The 18,747-nt window shown below is 51.2% G+C and overlaps 1 protein-coding gene across 1 annotated transcript; it reads left to right on the top strand.

The window, feature by feature from the left end:
• The first annotated feature begins 260 nt into the window (after window positions 1-260).
• Window positions 261-18,379, top strand: Prdm12 (PR/SET domain 12). Its single transcript, XM_012952004.2, has 5 exons — window positions 261-483; window positions 2,377-2,567; window positions 4,144-4,299; window positions 15,910-16,021; window positions 17,949-18,379. Exons 1-5 carry the CDS (start codon window positions 261-263, stop codon window positions 18,377-18,379), a joined length of 1,113 nt encoding a protein of 370 aa, XP_012807458.2.
• Window positions 18,380-18,747: the final 368 nt, after the last annotated feature.

Raw genomic sequence — 18,747 nt, forward strand, 5'->3', positions numbered from 1 at the left:
ACCTCTGCAGATTTCTCTCTTTCCTTTTTTTTTTATCCTTCCCCTCCCGTCTCCCCCTCCTTCCCTTTCCTCCCAGCCACCCCTTCACCACCCAGCTCCCTCTTGCGTCCTCCCCCAGCTCCTCTTCCTCCTCCTCCTCCTCCTCCTCCCGCGTCAAAGCCCTTTTTCCTCTCGCTCTTCGGGTCCCTCTCGTCCTCGCACCTCCCCGAATCCACCCAAGCCATCCTTCCCCGGCGCCGGCGGCGAGCCCTGGGTGGCCCATGATGGGCTCCGTGCTCCCGGCCGAAGCCCTGGTGCTCAAAACGGGGCTGAAGGCGCCAGGGCTGGCACTGGCCGAGGTCATCACCTCCGACATCCTGCACAGCTTCCTGTACGGACGATGGCGCAACGTGCTGGGCGAGCAGCTGCTCGAGGACAAGAGCCACCACGCCAGCCCCAAGACGGCCTTCACCGCCGAGGTCCTGGCGCAGTCCTTCTCGGGAGGTGAGCCGCAGCCGTCGGGGCTGGCCCCGGTTCCCCGCTCCCGGCAGCCCTACCCCTTCTCCCTCCAAACACTCACACCCCGTTCCCAGGCTGGCACTGCCCGGGATACTGCGGAGGATACTGGGCCTGGGGGTGCTGCTCTGAACCCGAGGGCTCCCGATCAACTCAGGGAGCCTCATTTCCGACTCGGCCTGATGATAGCAGTCACGGCCAGGGCGAGCAGGACAGCTCGGCCAGCAGCGAGCTTTGCCGAGAAGGAGCGGATCCCAGCGACCCCACGACCCTGCGCCGGCCTCTCCCCAGCCCACCCTCCTCCTCCTCCTCCTCCTCCTAGAGCTGCCGGGTTCCGGCAATTTCAAGCCTTACTAGGCGTGTGATAGCAATTGATTCAAAAAAAAAAAAAAAAAGGGGGGTTTTAAATTCATTTGGTTAACTTGGGCTTGACCCGAGAAAGTTCCCACTTAAACCAAGAAGTTTAAAAAAAGGGGGGGGGCAGGGCCGCGGAGGGGGGCAGAGGGCGGGCAGGCCGGGAGAAAAAGCCGCAGAGAGCGAGGGAGAGAAAAGCGAGCGAGCGAGAAAAGTTTCTTTTCTTTAAGATGTCTCAAGTTCTTATTCCTCATTCATCAACCCGCGAACAATATCTCTCCCCGGCGCTGGCATCTCTGCGCGTCGCCCTCTCTTCCTTTACGACCGCTGTTCCTCTCTTAATTTACCGTGAAGACTAATTCCACTTCCATTCACGCTATGTCAACCATCTCACCACCCCCCCTCTTTGTAAGGGGATTCCTCGGCCCCTTTTAAACAAGTCCCCTCCGCATTGAGCTACAATTTACTGCTACGGTATTCTTCCAGGGCTAATGAATTTAGAATTAGCAATTTCTTTCGAATGGAGCCGAATGAATGCGATCGCTTTAACAGCGTGACAAATTGCGGACTGCGCCGAAATGGACACCGTTTAACCCCCCCTTTCAGCCAGCCTGCTCACTGGGTATTTTCCCAGGTAGCTTAGAGGGGAACCTTGTAAGACATGGAGGCCGCCCCTGGGCGCCTCGCCGCTCCCACCCCTGCCAGGGAGGCCCCGCGGGGTAGGGGGGGACCCGCTGGGGGCCGCGAGCTCTTCTTCGCTCAGAGGCCACTTCTTCAGAGCTCGTCTGACCGGGTTGCCGCTTTCCCTTGGCACCCTAGAGCCTGGAAGCGCAGAGGGACCCCAGTGTCCCCCGGTCACCCCCCAGAGCACTGAGCCCAGCAAGTATTTCCTTTTGTACCCGTGGGACCCTCAGCGCAGGAGATCCGTCTCTAGGTTTGGGGGCCCCAAGTGGGTGCTCCATGCAGGAACGAAATAGTGAGTACTAGAAGCCCGGATCGGGATGAGTGAGAGAGTCCCCGGGTTGGACGTTACCTTCCTGCCAGACCTGGCCTCAGTTTCTTCGCGCATAAACTCACTGCGCTGTGGTCGGCTAGCTGGGTCTTAAACTTTCCCAGGGTAGGAAGGCCGTGAAGGTTTTGTGAATTCATGGATGGACTCAAAATCCTCAGGCAGAGATGAGTACCAAGGGCACTAGGGATAGAGCGCTTCATGCGCGCAAGGCCTTGGATTTGCTCCCCAGTAGCCCCTCAAAAAGAAAAACAAACAAACAAGAGAAGGAGGAAGGACGGAAGGAAGGAAGGAATCACACATTACTGGCTTTGGTGGACAAGGAGGGTCCTGAGTTGCGAAGAGACATTACTAAGCAACTGCTGGTGCCCACAAATACCTTCAATGAAGAGATCGTCCAAAGCTGGGGAAGGCTGCCTGCACTGGGGCAGGACCCAGGCGGGTCCTAAATGGGAAGGGCAGGGCCAGGCCTCCTCCGGGTTGGTTTGACAGAGTTCCTCCGCCTCCCTCCCCCACAGAAGTACAGAAGCTGTCCAGCTTGGTGCTGCCTGTGGAGGTGATCATCGCTCAGAGTTCCATCCCTGGCGAGGGCCTTGGCATCTTCTCCAAGACTTGGATCAAGGCGGGCACGGAGATGGGCCCCTTCACTGGCCGGGTCATTGCCCCAGAGCACGTGGATATCTGCAAAAACAACAACCTGATGTGGGAGGTACGCCAGGGCTGGTGGAGAGGGCCTCAGGAGTAGTGAAGAGAGCTGCACCCACTGGGGCATGAAGGACACTGGCAACCGGTAGCTGTGGCCATTGGAGGTCTGGACACTCCCTGAGGCGAGACGTTATGACTCCCTGACTCCTGGAGCTTTTTTTTTTTTTTTTTTTCTCTCTCTCTCTGCCAGGAAGTTTAACCTTACAGTGCCATTCACAGTGCCTTGGGGGGGGGGGGGACGGGAATCTAGTTATCCTTGCTTCCACCAACTCTATCTAGCAAACAGAACTGTCGGCCCCACTTCACAGATGAGGGCGTGGGAATCTAGAGGGGTCATGGTGCCTGCCGAGAGGTCCTGATGGCCAGTCTGGGAAGCTCACTCCTAGCTATTCACAGTCTCCCCTAGAGCACAGATGCAGGAAGGGAAGCCCTTTGGAGCTGAGCTGGGGTTGAGGTGAGGCTGCAAAGATGCAAGCCCGGTGCTTCTAAGCTATCCAGACCCGGATCAAATGTCATCCAAAAGGACCAGTGCTGGTCGTGTCAGTGAACTGAGTGACCTGAGTAGCTTAGAGGGGAACCTCGTAAGGCCACCCCCACCCCGTGCTCGCTGCCTCGCTGCTCTCACCCCTGACGCAGAGGCCCCTCAAGGACAGCATCCTGCAACCCACCTTCTTCAACCTGTGAGATTATCTTGGCAGCCCTATCAGTTGTCACATCCGTTCTACAGAAGGAACTGAGGTCCCAGAGGCTTCTGTCCTGGCCTCCTGTCCCTACCCCAGCCCTGCAGTGCCAGATGCCAGGGAAGGTGCCCCTTAGGCCAAAGCCAATCCTGCTGCAATAGCTCTTCCAGGAGCCCTTCCCCTATAGACCTAGGCATCCATCAAGGCCAGATGGCACAAATCTTTCCCAGTCTCATTTCCCTCCCCCAGCACCCCCGCCTGGAAGACTCTGGAGGGCCCCAATGTGACAACCGTGCAGTGGCTCACAGGAGCCAGGGAAGGGAGCAGAGGGCTGCTTCCAGGGTCTCTCTTGACTTTACCTTCTCCATCCGTTGAAGCCCTGGGTCAGTAGCTATCTTCCGGTTGGTGCTCAATCAGGAAGTTGGGGTATAGTTTGACCTCTGAGCAGCAGCTCCCACAAGGGGGCTTAGATCAAGCCAGAGGATCACTGTGAGCTAGCTCCCCTTTCACTCTCTTAAATCCCTCTCTGAAGTGCTGTCCACTGCTCCCCACTGCTCTGGGGGAAGCACCTCTTACCCCCAGAACAGCCGACCAGAAGCCAGGTTGTCCGGTTCGTGATCCATCAAAGACCCTTTTCTTCTGGGGGTGGAAAGTCCATCGAGGTGAGCCCATGGGGCCCAGGAGACTGATTCCCTATTTCACTTTCAGCCAGCTAGCCTCGGGCAAGCCACTCCACCCCCTAGCTTCCCTTTCCTCAGCTGGGAAGCAAAGCTGATAATAGTTTTATCCAGTTCCTAGGCTGTTAGGATAATGGGGAGTACGGGGATAGATGTGTCTGGCTTGGGCCACATATGTAGCACAGCTCTGCCTCACCAGGTCCCTGCTTCCACCTCTGTCTAGGTGTTCAATGAGGATGGCACAGTCCGCTACTTCATTGATGCTAGTCAGGAGGACCACCGAAGCTGGATGACCTACATCAAGTGTGCACGGAACGAGCAGGAGCAGAACCTGGAGGTGGTCCAGATCGGCACCAGCATCTTCTACAAGGCCATTGAGGTGTGTGTGTGTGTCTACTGTATTGTAAGGATGCGTGGGGGCATTTCGTGGGGAGATGTGCCTCACAATTGCATCCTGGAACCGTGGTGGACAGAGAGGCATTGATGCTGGTCCAGACAGCCCTGCCTGGACATAGGACGGAGGCTTATGTGCCAGGGATGCCAGGAGCGTGCCCTGCAACAAGTTTCGGTTACGGATCAGAGAGGCTAGAGCTTGCAACTTGATGTCATTGCGATTGTAACTCACATCTCAGCAAGGAGATCCCGGCAGCTGATGGAAGGTAGAGCAGGCAGAGGGATACAGAGAGCAGGATGGGGGAGGGAAGGCCCTCGGTTGTGAGGAGCAGTGTGCCCCTGGCAGTTTAGCAGCACATCTTCTGGTGTTGGGCATGCGTGGAGCCCGGCGGTACGGGGTTCACAACTCTAGTCTCAGCGATAGCTCACTGTGTGCCGGGCCTTGTTCAGATGCTAGATCTGCACCACAATAGTTCATCCACAGTGCACAGACACAAAACTGGGCCTCCCTTGGTGACAGGCGGCTCTGGAGCCCCTACCAAGCCTCTGGGGAACATGTTAGCATTAATGGCTGTGCCATGTGCCTTCAGAGAAGCGAGGAAAAGGCAAGGGGGTGGAAGGGTGCATACTGGATCCTGTCTTGTTTGGAAGTCTTTTTTGTTTGTTTGTTTAGGTGTTTTTCTTTTGCTGTTGTTGTTTTTCGAGGTAGGGTCTCACTCTAGCCCAGGCTGCCCTGGAATTCACTATGTAATCTCAGGGTGGCCTCGAACTCACAACAATCCTCCTACCTCTGCCTGTCAAGTGCTGGGATTAAAGGCGCCCCAGCTGGGAGTCTTTTGAGGGGAGTGAAAGCTAAGCCCGAGCCAGGACCTCAGGGTGGAAAGTAGGCCAGCTGCTGTTAGGAGGTGCTGGACAGAGGCAGAAAAGATGGAAGTGTCTGGGGATGGCAGAGGACGGATCCTGCCCAGGGTGCATGTGTTAGGGAGGATGTTGGTGTTCAGAAGAAGCAGAGCAGTGGCAGTCCCTGGGTGGGGCACAGCAGCAGTGCTCTATCTGGAGAGCAGCCCTTGTTGGGCATTTGGGTTCTGCATCTGGCTCAGGCATGTGGGAAGCTGACCCTGAGTGCTGTGAGAGGTGGTAGATGGAGAGAGACAGGTGACACCACACTGCCCTGGACCTTGCGCCTTTGGTCCCTTAGGAGGGAAGGTCCCTTGGGAGAAGGGCCTGGGGCTTAGTTGAGTTGTAGAAGTGGCCTGGCAATGCCTCGAGGCCAGGGAGCCACTTCCCTTTCTGTACTTCCTTCATTTGAGACTTCAACTGGGTCTCAGGTGAGACCCTCTGAGGTGCTTGCGCCAGATAGTTTCTGGGACCAGAGGGAGTAGAGTCCTATTATTTCGGAATAGCTGGCCCCGAGGACTCTGGCAGGGATGACAACAGGATGGCCTTTGCCTGGGCCTGGGTCCCAGCCAAGGGGTGGACCCAGGAGGACCAGGAAGTAAGCGGGAGTTTGGGAGTGCAATGGTGCCTGAGAGGTGTCAGGTTGGCACCAAAGGTGACCCAGGAAGGACCAAGGCAACTCTTTTAACCATCTAACTGTCTTCTTCTAGAATTGGCTTTAGGTATAGCTGAACCCCATCTTCAGCACTGTACCTCCCCACATCTCAGGCTCTCTCTCACACATGCACCCGTTACCACATCCACATACTTCTCCTCCAAACTTAGCAATGGGGGGGGGGACACACTCAGCTGTCCCTTTTGTGCAAGATCACACACACACACACACACACGCCCCTGAACCTCATTGTACTGGATGCATCAAAGTAGGGTCAAGATACTTGCATAGACATTTATCTAGAAATGCAAGTCAAAAGAGAAGATAACAGGATTCCAGAGAGGGGTTAGAATCTGTATGGTTAGAAGAGTTCATCTCTTTTCAGTAATTCAAGTTGATAATAGCATCACATATATATTACATACAACATATAAATAACACATAGCTGTGTGGTATGGTTACCTCTTATGTGACTATCAGTGTCCACAAGCCTGCTCAGAAGGGACTGTTTGAGAGCTGGGCATGATGGCACTCGTCTTTAATCCCAGCCCCCGGGGAGCAGAGATAGGATTGCTGTGAATTTGAGACCAGTCTGGGACTACAGAGTGAGTTCTAGGCCAGCCTGGACTAGAATGAGACCCGACCTTAAAAAATAAACAAATAAAGGAGGGTCGGGTGTGCTGGCACACGCCTTTAATCCCAACACTTGGGAGGCAGAGGTAGGAGGATAGATGTGAGTTTGAGGCTACCCTGAGGATTCCAGGTCAGCCTGGGCTAGAGCAAAACCCTACCTTGAAAAACCAACAACAACAACCAAAAAAAAAAAAAAAAAAAAAGGGACTGTTAAGTGAAGGACAATGAAACACAAAACGCCCTGGAATTACTTTTCATAAGTGACGTTGGGCACATTTTTCATGATACCCATTTTCTTAAACTATTTTGTCATAATGTCAGAACTCTGCTTAAATTATGTTTGTGTGTGACTATGGTTGGAGCAGGATGAAACTCAGGGCTTGCATAGCCCTTCTGGGCTAGACCAGAGAGATTGTTTCTCACCCACGCTGCTCTCCGGGATATCTTGAATAAATCGGCTGTTTGTCTTGTGCATGTGTGGGGTTAGCCAAGGAGAGGGACCTTTGCCACGATCTGTTTTCTTAATCTTTCTGCCACTCACAAGTGCTATTTAAATTTCATAACAGTAACTCCTTACTTGCCAAAACATGGAGAGGACATCTTTCTTCAACTAGCAGAACACACTGGAACTTTCCACAGACATAAAACCACAGATCTCAAAATGGAGACATAGGACTCTCAACACTGGGGAGGAGAGTCTGCATTTGCTCACAAGTTGTGCCTGGGGCCAGCCTGCTGGTTTTGCTTCTGCTACTCTTGCCTCGGGTGTCTCAAAAAGCATCTCTACAAAGGGCTCAGCATATAGCGAGGGGGCATTAAATGTTGAACTAGTAACTCTTTCTTTAAGTGCTGGGTTACCCACAGGGCCGGGATCTTCCAGGAAAATAAAACTGGCTGGGCCAGGAAGCAAGATTTTTACCTTCTTCCAGAAAACACTTCAGAAAAAAATATTTGAGGAATAAGTTATTACAATTTTAAGTTTTATAACTGGAAGAAAAATCCTTTGTCTTTCTCATACCTTTTATTTTTGGCAAATCATTGTGCTCTAAAATGTAGACTGTTTCTGCCACTTTCCTTCTCATTTCAGACAGCTGAGCTTTTTATTTCTCCTAGAGCTTCTGTTTTCTTGGCTCTGAGGACAAAGCACTATTTTCCTTTTGACCTTGCCTACGAGTGGTTCTCATTGTTAATATTTTTATTTATTTATTTTTCAAGCAGAGACAGAGAAAAGAGAGAGGGAGAGAATGGGCATGCCAGGGCGCCTAGCCACCGCAAAGGAACTCCAGGTGCACCTACCACTTTGTGCATCTGGCTTTATGTGGGTACTGGGGAATTGAACCCTGGTCCTTAGGCTTTGTAAGCAAGCACATTAACTACTGAGCAATCCCTCCAGCTCAGTTATTAAAAATGTCATGCGGTACATTTTCCATGTGCCAGCACAATGATGTCATCCTTTTCAAAGGATCTTAGCAACTTTTTTTTTGTCAAGGTAGGGTCTCACTCTAGTCCAGGCTGACTTCAAACTCACAGTGATTTTCCTATAGCTGCCTCTCAAGTGCTATGCTTAGATGCCTGCCACCATGCCCAGCACAATGATTTAACTTCATATATATATTTGGTTTTCTGAGGTAGGGGCTCACCTGGAAATCATTATTTAGTCTCAGGGTGGCCTTGAACTTGTGACGGTCCTCCTACCTCTGCTTCCCAAGTTCTTGGATTAAAGACGTGTGCCACCACACCAGGCCCCCATGTAACTTTTTATATTTTTTTGCATATTTTTGTGGTGTGCATGTGTATATGTATTATGTGGGCACATATGTGAGTGCACATGTATGGAGGTCAGTGTTGGCCAGCTTTGGGTGTCTTCTTCAATCACTCTCCACCTTGTTTTGTTTTTGTTTCAAGGTACAGCCTGACTTTAGTCCAGGCTGACTTGGAACTCACTCTGTAATCCCAAACTGGCCTCAAACTACTGATGATCATCCTACCTCTGCCTCCCGAGTGCTAGGATTAAAGGTGTGTGCCACCAAGCAGATAAGCACCTTAACCGCTGACACATGTCTCCAAACCCACACAACTTTTTTTTCAATATTTTATTTTAATTTATTTATTTGATATATATACAGAAATATGCAGGTAGAGAGAGACAGAGAGAGAATGGGAGCACCAGGGCTTCCGGCCACTGCAAATGAACTCTAGATGTGTGCACCCCTTTGTGCATCTGGCTTTACATGGGTCCTGGGGAGTCGAATCTGGGTCCTTTGTCTTTGCAGGCAAGCGCCTTAACCACTAAGCCATCTCTCCAGCCTCCCCAAACATAACTTTTAAAACAGAATGTGTTCAACCCAGTGAGGTGTTCTCTATTATTATCATCTCTGATTTGTCTTATTTTATCTATTCATTTTCACAGAACTGGGGTCAAACCCAGGGCCCTATATATGCTAGATAAGTGCTCTACTGCTGAGCTACACTCCAGTTCCCTAGTCCCATTATAATAAAGAAATTAGAGCTGGGCGTGGTAGCACATGCCTTTAATGCCAGCACTCAGGAGGCAGAGGTAGGAGGATCACTGTGAGTTCAAGGCCACCCTGAGACTACATAGTGAATTCCAGGTCAGCCTGAGCTAGAGATCCTACCTCGGAAAAAAAAAAAAAAGAGAGAGAGAGAGAAAGAAGAAAAGAAATTAGCTGGGTATGGTGGCCCACACCCTTAATTCCAGGACACTGGAGGCTGAGGTAGGAGGATTACCTTGAGTTTGAGGCCAGTCTAGGGCTACTGATTGAGTTCCAGGTCAGCCTGGACTAGAGTAAGACCCTGCCTTAAAGAGAGAGAGCGAGAGAGAAGCTGGGCATGGTAGTGCATGTCTTTAATCCCAATACTCCTGGAGGCAGAGGTAAAAGGATTACTGAGAGTTTGAGGCCACCTTGAGACTACATAGTATAGTCTGGGCTAGAGCAAGACCTCAGGGGAAGAAGAAAAGAAAGCAAGGTTCTGGGAGGGCACTGAGCTGTGGTTTGAATGAATCTGCCTGCTGCAAAGCTGGAGTGCTGACCACCATGCCGTGTGTCCTCCCTGGCCAATATCTGTTTGTGGAACTCTATTAATTGGTGTGTCAGGACATCTGTGCACAATGGAAATTGATGTTCACCCAGATGACACGGATATGCCTCAGTGCCACATGGGGAAGGGGAGGGCATCAGAGCCTCCTGGGAGCATGTTCAATGGTGTGTCATGAATTTGTATTAGGAAAACAAATGCGTTGCCTGTCTATAACAGAAGTGCAGCACGCGGAGCCGGACAGAATTTCTGGGCAAAATGGGAAGGTTAAGGGTAATGTGTTGAGAGGTCATGAGAATTGTCAGCAAGAGTCAGGTGCTAATGTTTTGTCCTAGGTCTGGTGATGTACACTTTATGGTATGGGAATTGGTTCCTTTGGGCTTGTTTTGTTTGTGGTACTCAGACTCTCTGAGTCCAAGGGCAGAGCCTGGCCTCAGCCAGCCGGTCAGCAGGAATAGTCCCTGTGAGGAGCCCGCCAAGGACTGTGGCTGGTTCCCTGCGCTGAGGCTGTCAGCTGACAAGATCCCGGCATCCTCTGGACAGTAGGTCCAGGACCTCAGAAAAGAAGCTGCAGATTCCGCGGTCTCCGTCACAGGTGTTCGTTGGACACAAGTGAAGATCAGACGTTGGCGGGGGGGGCGGGGGTGTTGGTCTCAGACTTTGAAGAGGAGAGGGACAATCGGCTCCCCTTTTCTGTGCAGGTGATGTGGCCTCCACCATAGCCTCTAGCCGTGTTATTCTCAATTCCAGTATGTTTTACTTCATAGACTTCCTGTCCTAAAGTGTGTATATTTACACAAGTACTATATGATCATCATTTATTTATTTATTTATTTACTTAGGTTTTTTGAGGTAGAGTCTCACTCTAGCCTAGACTGACTAGAATTCATTATGCAGTCTCAGGGTGGCCTCAAACTCATGGCGATCCTCTTACCTCTGCCTCCCGAGTGCTGGGATTAAAGGTGTGCACCACCACACCCAGCTGTTTTTATTTTATTTGCGGGGCGGGGGGGTGTTCAAGGTAGGGTTTCATTCTAGTCCAGGCTGACCTGGAATTCACTATGTATTCTCAGGGTGGCATTGAACTCACCATGACCCTCCTACCTCTGCTTCCCGAGTGCTGGGATTAAAGGTGTACGCCACCACACCTGGCATTTTTTATTTTTATTTTAAATATTTTATTTCTATTTATGTATTTGAGAGAGAGAAATAGGCAGAAAGCGACACACACACACACACACACACACACACACACAATGGGCACACCAGGGTCTCTAGCCACTGCAAATGAACTCCAAATGCATGTGCCCCCTTATGCACTGGTTTACGTGGACCCTAGGGAATTGAACCTGGGTTGGCTTTGCAGGCAAGTGCCTTAACCACTAAGCCATTTTTCTAGCCCTGATCATCTTTTTTTTTTTTTTTAACTTACGTGCACCTTGTAAAAATGTAAGTCACATTGTCCCTTCATATTACTCTGTGTGAAGCTTAAATCAGCATTCTTTTTCAGTCTCAACAAAACAAAACAAACAAACAAAAAACCAGCAGCTGGGCACCCAGAACAAGAGAGAGTGATTTCTCATTATTTATGTGATGGCATGCTTATGCTTTTATAAAAGGTTCATTGTCTTAATTTTCAATTATTCTGTTTTTGTTTTTTCAAGGTAGGGTCTCACTCTAGCACAGGATGACGTGGAATTTACTCTGTATTCCCAGGCTGGCATCAAACTCACAGTGATCCTCCTACCTCTGCCTCCTGAGGGTTGGGATTAAAGGCATGAGCCACCATGCTTGGTAGTAAAATTGTTTTTAACATTTAAAAACATGCTAAGTGATTGGCTCTTGCACTATGACTGGTCCACTGAAGCTCTTCTTTTATTTGTATTTATTAATTTCTAAGATGAGATTTCATTATGCCACACAGGCTGCTCCCAAATTTTTGATTCTCCTGCCTCAGCTTTTTCAGATATGTTCTTTTATGGATCACTATTTATTTTTAAAAAGATTTGCATTAAAAATTATTTATTGGGTCTGGGATGATGGCTCAGCAGATAAAGGCATCTGCTTGCAAAGCCTACCAGCCCAGGTTTAATATCCAAGCAACCCAAATAAGCAAAATGCAAGTGCTCTGGCGTTTGCAGTAGCAAGAAGTTCTGGCATGTGCATGTGCACACACACACACACACACACACACACACACATGGCAAATAAGTAATTTTTTTTTTTTTTTCCCAAAGCAGGGTCTTACTCTAGCTCAGGCTGACCTGGAATTCACTATGTAATCTCAGGGTAGCCTTGAACTCACAGCAATCCTCCTACCTCTGCCTCCCAAGTGCTGGGATTAAAGGCATGCACCACCACGTCTGGCTATAAGTAAAAATTTTTTAAAGAAAAAAAAAAAAACTCATTGCCTTGCACATGCTAGGCAGATGCTGCACCACAGAGCTTTATCCCCAACCCCTGAGAGTTTATTTATTTATTTTTTATTTCTGATGGGGTCTCACATAGCCCAGTCTGGCTTGGAACTTACTAGGTAGCTGAGGATGACTTTGAACTCCTGATTGTCCTGTTTCTACTTCCCAAATGCTGGAATTACGGGCATGTGTCACCACGTCCAGCAATGAAGCATTAAAAAAAAAAAAAGTTCCAGCTGGACGTGGTGGCACATGCCTTTAATCCCAGCATTGAGGAGGTAGATGTTGGAGGATTGTTGTGAGTTTGAGGCCAGTCTGTGACTACAGAAAAAGTTCCAGAACAGTGTGGGCTAGAGTAAGACTGTACTTCATTAAAAAAAAAAAAAAATACAAGTCAGTGTAGTGACTCATCCCTGTAATCCCCAGCACTTTGGAGACTGAGGTAGGAGGATCATTATGAGTTCAAGACGAGGCTGGGCTACAGAGTGAGAGTTCCAAGACTGTCTACACAGTAATCTCCTTACTCAAAACAACAAAAACAGGGCAAGGGATATGGCTCAGTGGTTTAAGACTCTTTCTTGCAAAGCCTACAGGCCTGGGTTCCATTTCCCAGTACCCATGTAAAGCCGGATGCACAAAGTGACGCATGTATCTTGAGTTTGTTTGCAAAGCAGGAGGTCCTGATGGGCTCATTCTCTCTCTCTTTCTGTCAAACAAATTTTTAAAAAGAAAGAAATGAAAAGAGTGCCGCTAGTGTTGCTTAGTTTTGGGATCCCATTATGTATGTCTATAGGCTGGTATGTCCACACAGGGCACTATTATCTGGGGTTGGCTGGGTCCATCCTGTAACTGGACTGGAAGCTGGGTTCCTTCCTGGGGGAGCTGGGTCCAGATTTGGAGGCACTGGCATGGGGCTCGGATTCTTGCGGCACTCAGGCCCAGTCTGTGCTGTTTTTATTTATTTATTTTTTTTAGGATGAAACCCAGAGCCTCCACCTGCTAAGCAAGTGTTCTACCCCCGAGCCCCATCCTGAAGCCCGAGCTTGTGCTCTTATTGTAACAGAAAGCAAAGACCCCTGCCACCCTGGGGTTTCCCCCGCCAGTGGCCCAGTGCCACTCTGCAGGTGCTTTGGGCTCGATTACAGGGAGCTCAAAGTGCCCAGATCATTGCCAACTCCTCTGGCAGATTGGCAGGTCGAGGAAGATAGGAACCAGAGTGTTCTACATTTTCATGGTGCACAGAGCTTTGTAACGGTGGCCCTGCTGATGCAACGATCACTCAGAGAGGCCTGTGAAACAGGGACGATTCTGTTTTACAGCTATGAAACTCAGGTTGGCTGGGCGTGTTGGCACACGCCTTCAATCCCAGAGCTTGGAAGGCAGAGGTAAGAAAATTGCTATGAGTTCAAGGCTGCCCTGAGACTACATAGTGAATTCCATGTCAGCCTGGGCTCAAGTGAGACCCCACCTCAAAATACCAAAAAAATCAAAAAAAAAAAAAAAAAAAGAAAGAAAGAAAGAAGAAAAGAAAGAGAAACTCAGGTTGCATTACATGAGGCAACCCATCCAAGCTCTCTTGGCAGATGGGAAGCCCTAGTGGACCTCAACATCCCTGAATGACCTGGATTCAATTCCCCAATACCCGCATAATGGCAGATGCACAAAGTGGCACATGTGCCTAGCGTTTACAGTGATGAGAGATCCTGATATGTCTGACACTCTTTGCTTGCAAATATGTGTGTTTGTGAGTGTGTGTAAAAGAAGAAATGGCAATTTGTTAATGTCTGGCTTCAGCTGAGGTTTGAAGCCATGGTTGAGATATTGTTGGAGGTGATTTTCAATCAGAGTTGTAGAGTTGGGGACTTTAAAAATAGTGTTCTCAAGCCGGTCATGGTGGCGCACGCCTTTAATCCCAGCACTCGGGAGGCAGAGGTAGGAGGATTGCCATGAGTTCAAGGCCACCCTGAGATGACAGAGTTAATTCCAGGTCAGCCTGGACCAGAGTGAGAGCCTACCTCAGAAAAACAAAAAAAAAAAAAAAAAAATAGTGTTCTCTGACTCCCTCACTTGAAGACGCAAGCTTAGAGGAGCAAATGACTTGTCTAAGATCATGCATCGACTCTGTGACATGGGGGACCATCTGCACCATCTTGTAGAGTGGCTTGTGGGCCAATACATACCTTAAATACTTGTGTTCATCACCCACTTTTCCTGAGGGGTTCACAAACCTCTGGCTTCTCAAGGGCAGTCCTCCAGCTCCATCCCTGGGATGGTAACCATATCTGTGAATGACCAGAGAGGCTCCAAGGACTTTTTTCTGCTGCGCTAGATCCTAGCCTGCCTGCTTTCTTTGAGGTGCTGCCTCATTTTCCTGGGGTTCAGGAGTGGCACTTGGCCTTTCGCATACTCAAACCCTTCCTCTGGAGTCAGTGTGGCATTTTGAATTTTGTCACACACTGCTCCTGGGCTGCTCTGATGTCCTGTGGGCCATCTGTCTGTGGGAAGGCCATGGTGGCCCCAGAATGAGTCTGAAAAGGATGACAGTTGTCAAGGTACCTAAACCTTCCTGCCCCTGTCCTCTTCTTGCTCCCGGTCCTTTTTGGGTCAAGCACAGGCTGTGGATGCTCTGAGGGTCTTCTGGGCTCTGCTTATGAAAGGAAGTCACAGTGAGCCCAAGGATTCTCTGTGCATGTGGCAAGGCTCTTTAGAGCCAGACCCCAACAGAAGGAAAGAGGCCCGGGCTCCACTCTGGGGTGGTTCCAGACACCCTTGGGTGGAATCCTATGTGAAGTCTTGGGCTTCAAGCGAAAGAGAACCCATCAGACAAACAAAGCAGGCCGGGCGTGGCGGGGCACACCTTTAAACCCCAGCACTTGGGAGGCAGAGGTAGGAGGATCGCTGTGAGTTCAAGGCCACCCTGAGACTACATAGTGAATTCTACGACAGCCTGGGCCAGAGTGAGACCCTGTCTTGAAACAAACAAAAAACAAAGCAGCTGCTGGCAGAAGGTGTGTGGGTTTCTCTGGGAACCTCACATAGTAATTCCCAGGTGCCATGGCCAGCACTGCTTGGGGCCAGGCTTACGGATAGGAATAGACCACCATCCTCTCTCTAGCTGGCCAAGACCTGTAGAGTCTCCTGCTTGGGAAAGGTAACTGGCTCTCCACTAGAGGGCCCCATGGGATGCGTTGGCATGCGTGGTGTTTATGGTCAGCAAGGCCTTGGGAGCAGGCATTCTGAGCTCCGACATTGTCACTGCAAAACTCTCCTGATCAATAGCTGTCATTTCCCCGGAGCAAATCTTCCTCTGAGAGCAGCTGAGCTCCGTCATCCGCTGTGGTTGTAGACCTAGGACATGGTGAGGTATTTTGTTTAAGGCCTTGTTTCCCAGTGTTTCCAGAGATAGAGGAATTTGTCAATCTCTACATTTCTTTTTTAGTATCTGCAGTGTGCATGGGGTCATACAGAGACCTGTGCTGGAGAAGGAAGCACATGCAGCTTGATGCTGCTTGTGGGCGCTTGGGATAAGAGATGTTTCCAGAACATGATCAGGCAGGGTATAGCCAGGCACTTACAGGGTGTCCCACAGCCCACGCACCTTACAAACATCTGGCCCTGTGGCCCTGAGGGCTGGCTGACTCGGTTCCTTGGGGTAAGTTTCTAGCTTTCCATCGTCCGTTACTTCTGTTTGCTGAGAGGCTTCTGTCGTGTGGCTGTCAGCCTGGACACTATTGTGTGGTGGAGCAAGGACAGAAGTGATGAGAAGACCTGGGCAGGGGTGAAGTTCTGGGGTTTTCCATGTCTAGGCATCCATCTCATCCTGGATAGCTCAGTGGAAATGGACCCACATCTTTCTCAGAGCACAGCCTGGAACCACATCCCCTGCCTTCTGCCGCCAGCTGTCACTGCCCTGACCTCTCTCTTGCTTCCCTCCCTGCAGATGATCCCTCCGGACCAGGAACTGCTGGTGTGGTATGGAAACTCACACAACACCTTCCTTGGCATCCCGGGTGTGCCAGGGCTGGAAGAGGAGCAAAAGAAAAACAAGCATGGTAGGTATTCCCTGTGGGGAGGAGGAGTCATGGTGACAAAAAACCATGGAGGGGGGGGCGGTCAGAGCCTCCTGGACTCTCAGGACCCTGGTTCAACTCCCAGTATTATCGAACAGATGGGATCTACTGATCCAATGGGGCAGTGCCCCCAGTGCAGCCAGCACAATTGGAGCCTGGGTGGAAGAGAGTAGGTTGTATGGTGGCACATGAGGAAACCCAAGAACTGGAGGGTGGCAGGAGAACTGGGCAGGGCAGCAGGAACCTGTCTTGAGTTCTAGTTCTGCTGTGCCATCTTGAGAGCAGCTTTATGCCTGTTTCCTCTTCTGTAAAGGAAAGGTGTTGGCTAAGATGATCTAAGTCCCCTGACAGCTATGAAGGGTCTGTCACTCTTCCTGGGACAGGACCTCGCAGAGAGAATCTGCTCTACCCGCTGAATGGAGGGAGGGCAGAAAAAGCCTGTGGGTACTGGGGACTCATGCCATCACGTTAGAGGACACTGGTGCTCAAGACCCACGCCCTGCCGAGTGCTGGGCTGACTGATTCTCTTGGGTAAGAAATGAAAACCACTGATGAGCATCGCCCCCTGGGGGCCCTAAAAAACCCTGTGAAATTTGATTATTCTTATTTTTAGAGGACCAGCCTCAGGCCCATGAACTACGGAGTCCTTTCTTTGCAGCTCCTTGCTTTATAAATATCGATTTCTCTGAATGCTGTTATTACCTCCATTATGGGGATGAGAAAATGGTGGTACAGTGGTTCCTGGTAGAGTGGGCAGTGAGTTCAATGAATAAACGAAAGGGTTGTTTTTTGTTTTTTTTTTGTCTTGCTTCAAAGTAGTCTCACTCAGGTCCAAGTTGGCCTAGAACTCACAGCATCCCCAGCTTACCGAGTGCTGGGATAAAATGTATGCACCACCATGCCCAACGCTGAGGTAGGGGTCCTAGTTGTTACCTTTTATGGCTGGATCTACTATGACCCAGGAGCTTTTCTTATCTGGACTAAGACAGACACAGCTTCTTAGCACAGAAAAAAACTTTGCCACAGAAGTTAGGTTTTCGGATCATCTTGCAAAGAAGAGATAGTAGTGGGTTCCCCTCTTTCACATAAGAAAGCTGAGGTTTTCCAGGATTGTGTCGCCAAATTCCGTTCTTGCTCCTTTGTCTAGGGACGATCTAGAATCCAAGTCTTTTGTTTTTTATTTGTTTGAGGGCGACAGACAGAGAAAGAGGCAGATAGAGAGAGGATGGGCGCGCCAGGGCCTCCAGCCACTGCAAACTCCAGACGCATGCGCCTCCCTTGTGCATCTGGCTAAAGTGGGTCCTGGGGAATCGAGCCTCGAACCGGGGTCCTTAGGCTTCACAGGCAATCGCTTAACCGCTAAGCCATCTCTCCAGTCCTAGAATCCAAGCCTTAAAAAAAAAAAATTAGCTGGGAGTGGTGGCACACGCCTTTAATCCCAGAAAGGAGGCAGAAGTAGGAGGATAGCCGTGAGTTCGAGCCAGCCTGAGACTACATAGTGAATTCCATGTCAGCTTGGGCTAGAGTGAAACCTTACCTCGAAAAACTTTTTTAAAAAGAACACACACACACACATACACACTGTATCTATTTATTTGCGGGAGAGAGCGAGTATGGACACACTAAGTACTTCTTTCGCGTCAAACGAACTCCAGACACATGTGTCACTTTGTGCCTCTGGCTTTACGTGGGTCCTGGGGAATTGAACCTGTCCGGAAGACTTGAGCCATCTTTCTAGCCCTAGGTTCAAGTCTTATTTGACCGCCAGGGCCGCGCGCAGGGCCCGGCTGCGTTCCCAGGGCCTGGGAGGGAAGCGCGCGAGGCGGCGGATTGCGTGGGTTCTAACCGGGTGCTATCTCTCTCTCCCCCCGCAACCCCCATCGGCCCCGCGCTCCGCCCGCGCGACCAGAGGACTTCCACCCCGCGGACGCGGCGGCGGGGACCGCGGGACGCATGCGCTGCGTCATCTGCCACCGCGGCTTCAACTCGCGCAGCAACCTGCGCTCGCACATGCGCATCCACACGCTGGACAAGCCCTTCGTGTGCCGCTTCTGCAACCGCCGCTTCAGCCAGTCGTCCACGCTGCGCAACCACGTGCGCCTGCACACGGGCGAGCGCCCTTACAAGTGCCAGGTGTGCCAGAGCGCCTACTCGCAGCTGGCCGGCCTGCGCGCGCACCAGAAGAGCGCGCGCCACCGGCCGCCCAGCGCCGCGCTGCAGGCGCACTCGCCCGCGCTGCCCGCGCCCCACGCGCACGCGCCCGCGCTCGCCGCCGCCGCCGCCGCCGCTGCCGCCGCCGCCGCCGCCGCCACGCACCACCTGCCCGCCATGGTGCTGTGAGCGCGGGCGCGCGCCCGCCCGGCCCGGCCCTCCTCCCCCCCGCCGCCGCGCGCCCGCGCCTCCTCCCCGCGGTGGGGGCGGGGGCGCGCCTCCGCCGAGGTCCTGCGCGCGTGCGCGCGCGCCGCAGATGAGTGCGCCCCGGAAATGACCCCTGGCGCACACTGTTGCCTCGTCTCCCAGGTGAGGTCGCTGGAGGGCGATATCCCCCTAGTGCGATTTGTCCGGTCACCTCCTCTTGAGAGAGGGGTCCCCCTGGCCCGGCCCGAACCCGGAGTCTCCCTTCTGTAGAGCTGTTCGCCCAGCGGCCATCTCTCTCTCTCTCTCTCTTTCTCGTGAGTGGCAGGGGAAGGGAATGCAGGTCTCGAAGG

This window comes from Jaculus jaculus, chromosome 1, assembly GCF_020740685.1.
Source record: "Jaculus jaculus isolate mJacJac1 chromosome 1, mJacJac1.mat.Y.cur, whole genome shotgun sequence".
NCBI lineage: Eukaryota > Metazoa > Chordata > Mammalia > Rodentia > Dipodidae > Jaculus > Jaculus jaculus.

Coding starts and splice junctions, on each gene's coding strand:
- Prdm12 (XM_012952004.2), top strand. CDS start 261: ATGATGGGCTCCGTGCTCCCGGCCGAAGCCCTGGTGCTCAAAACGGGG. Junction 2,568..4,143: donor ACAACAACCTGATGTGGGAG/GTACGCCAGGGC, acceptor ACCTCTGTCTAG/GTGTTCAATGAGGATGGCAC. Junction 16,022..17,948: donor GCAAAAGAAAAACAAGCATG/GTAGGTATTCCC, acceptor CCGCGCGACCAG/AGGACTTCCACCCCGCGGAC.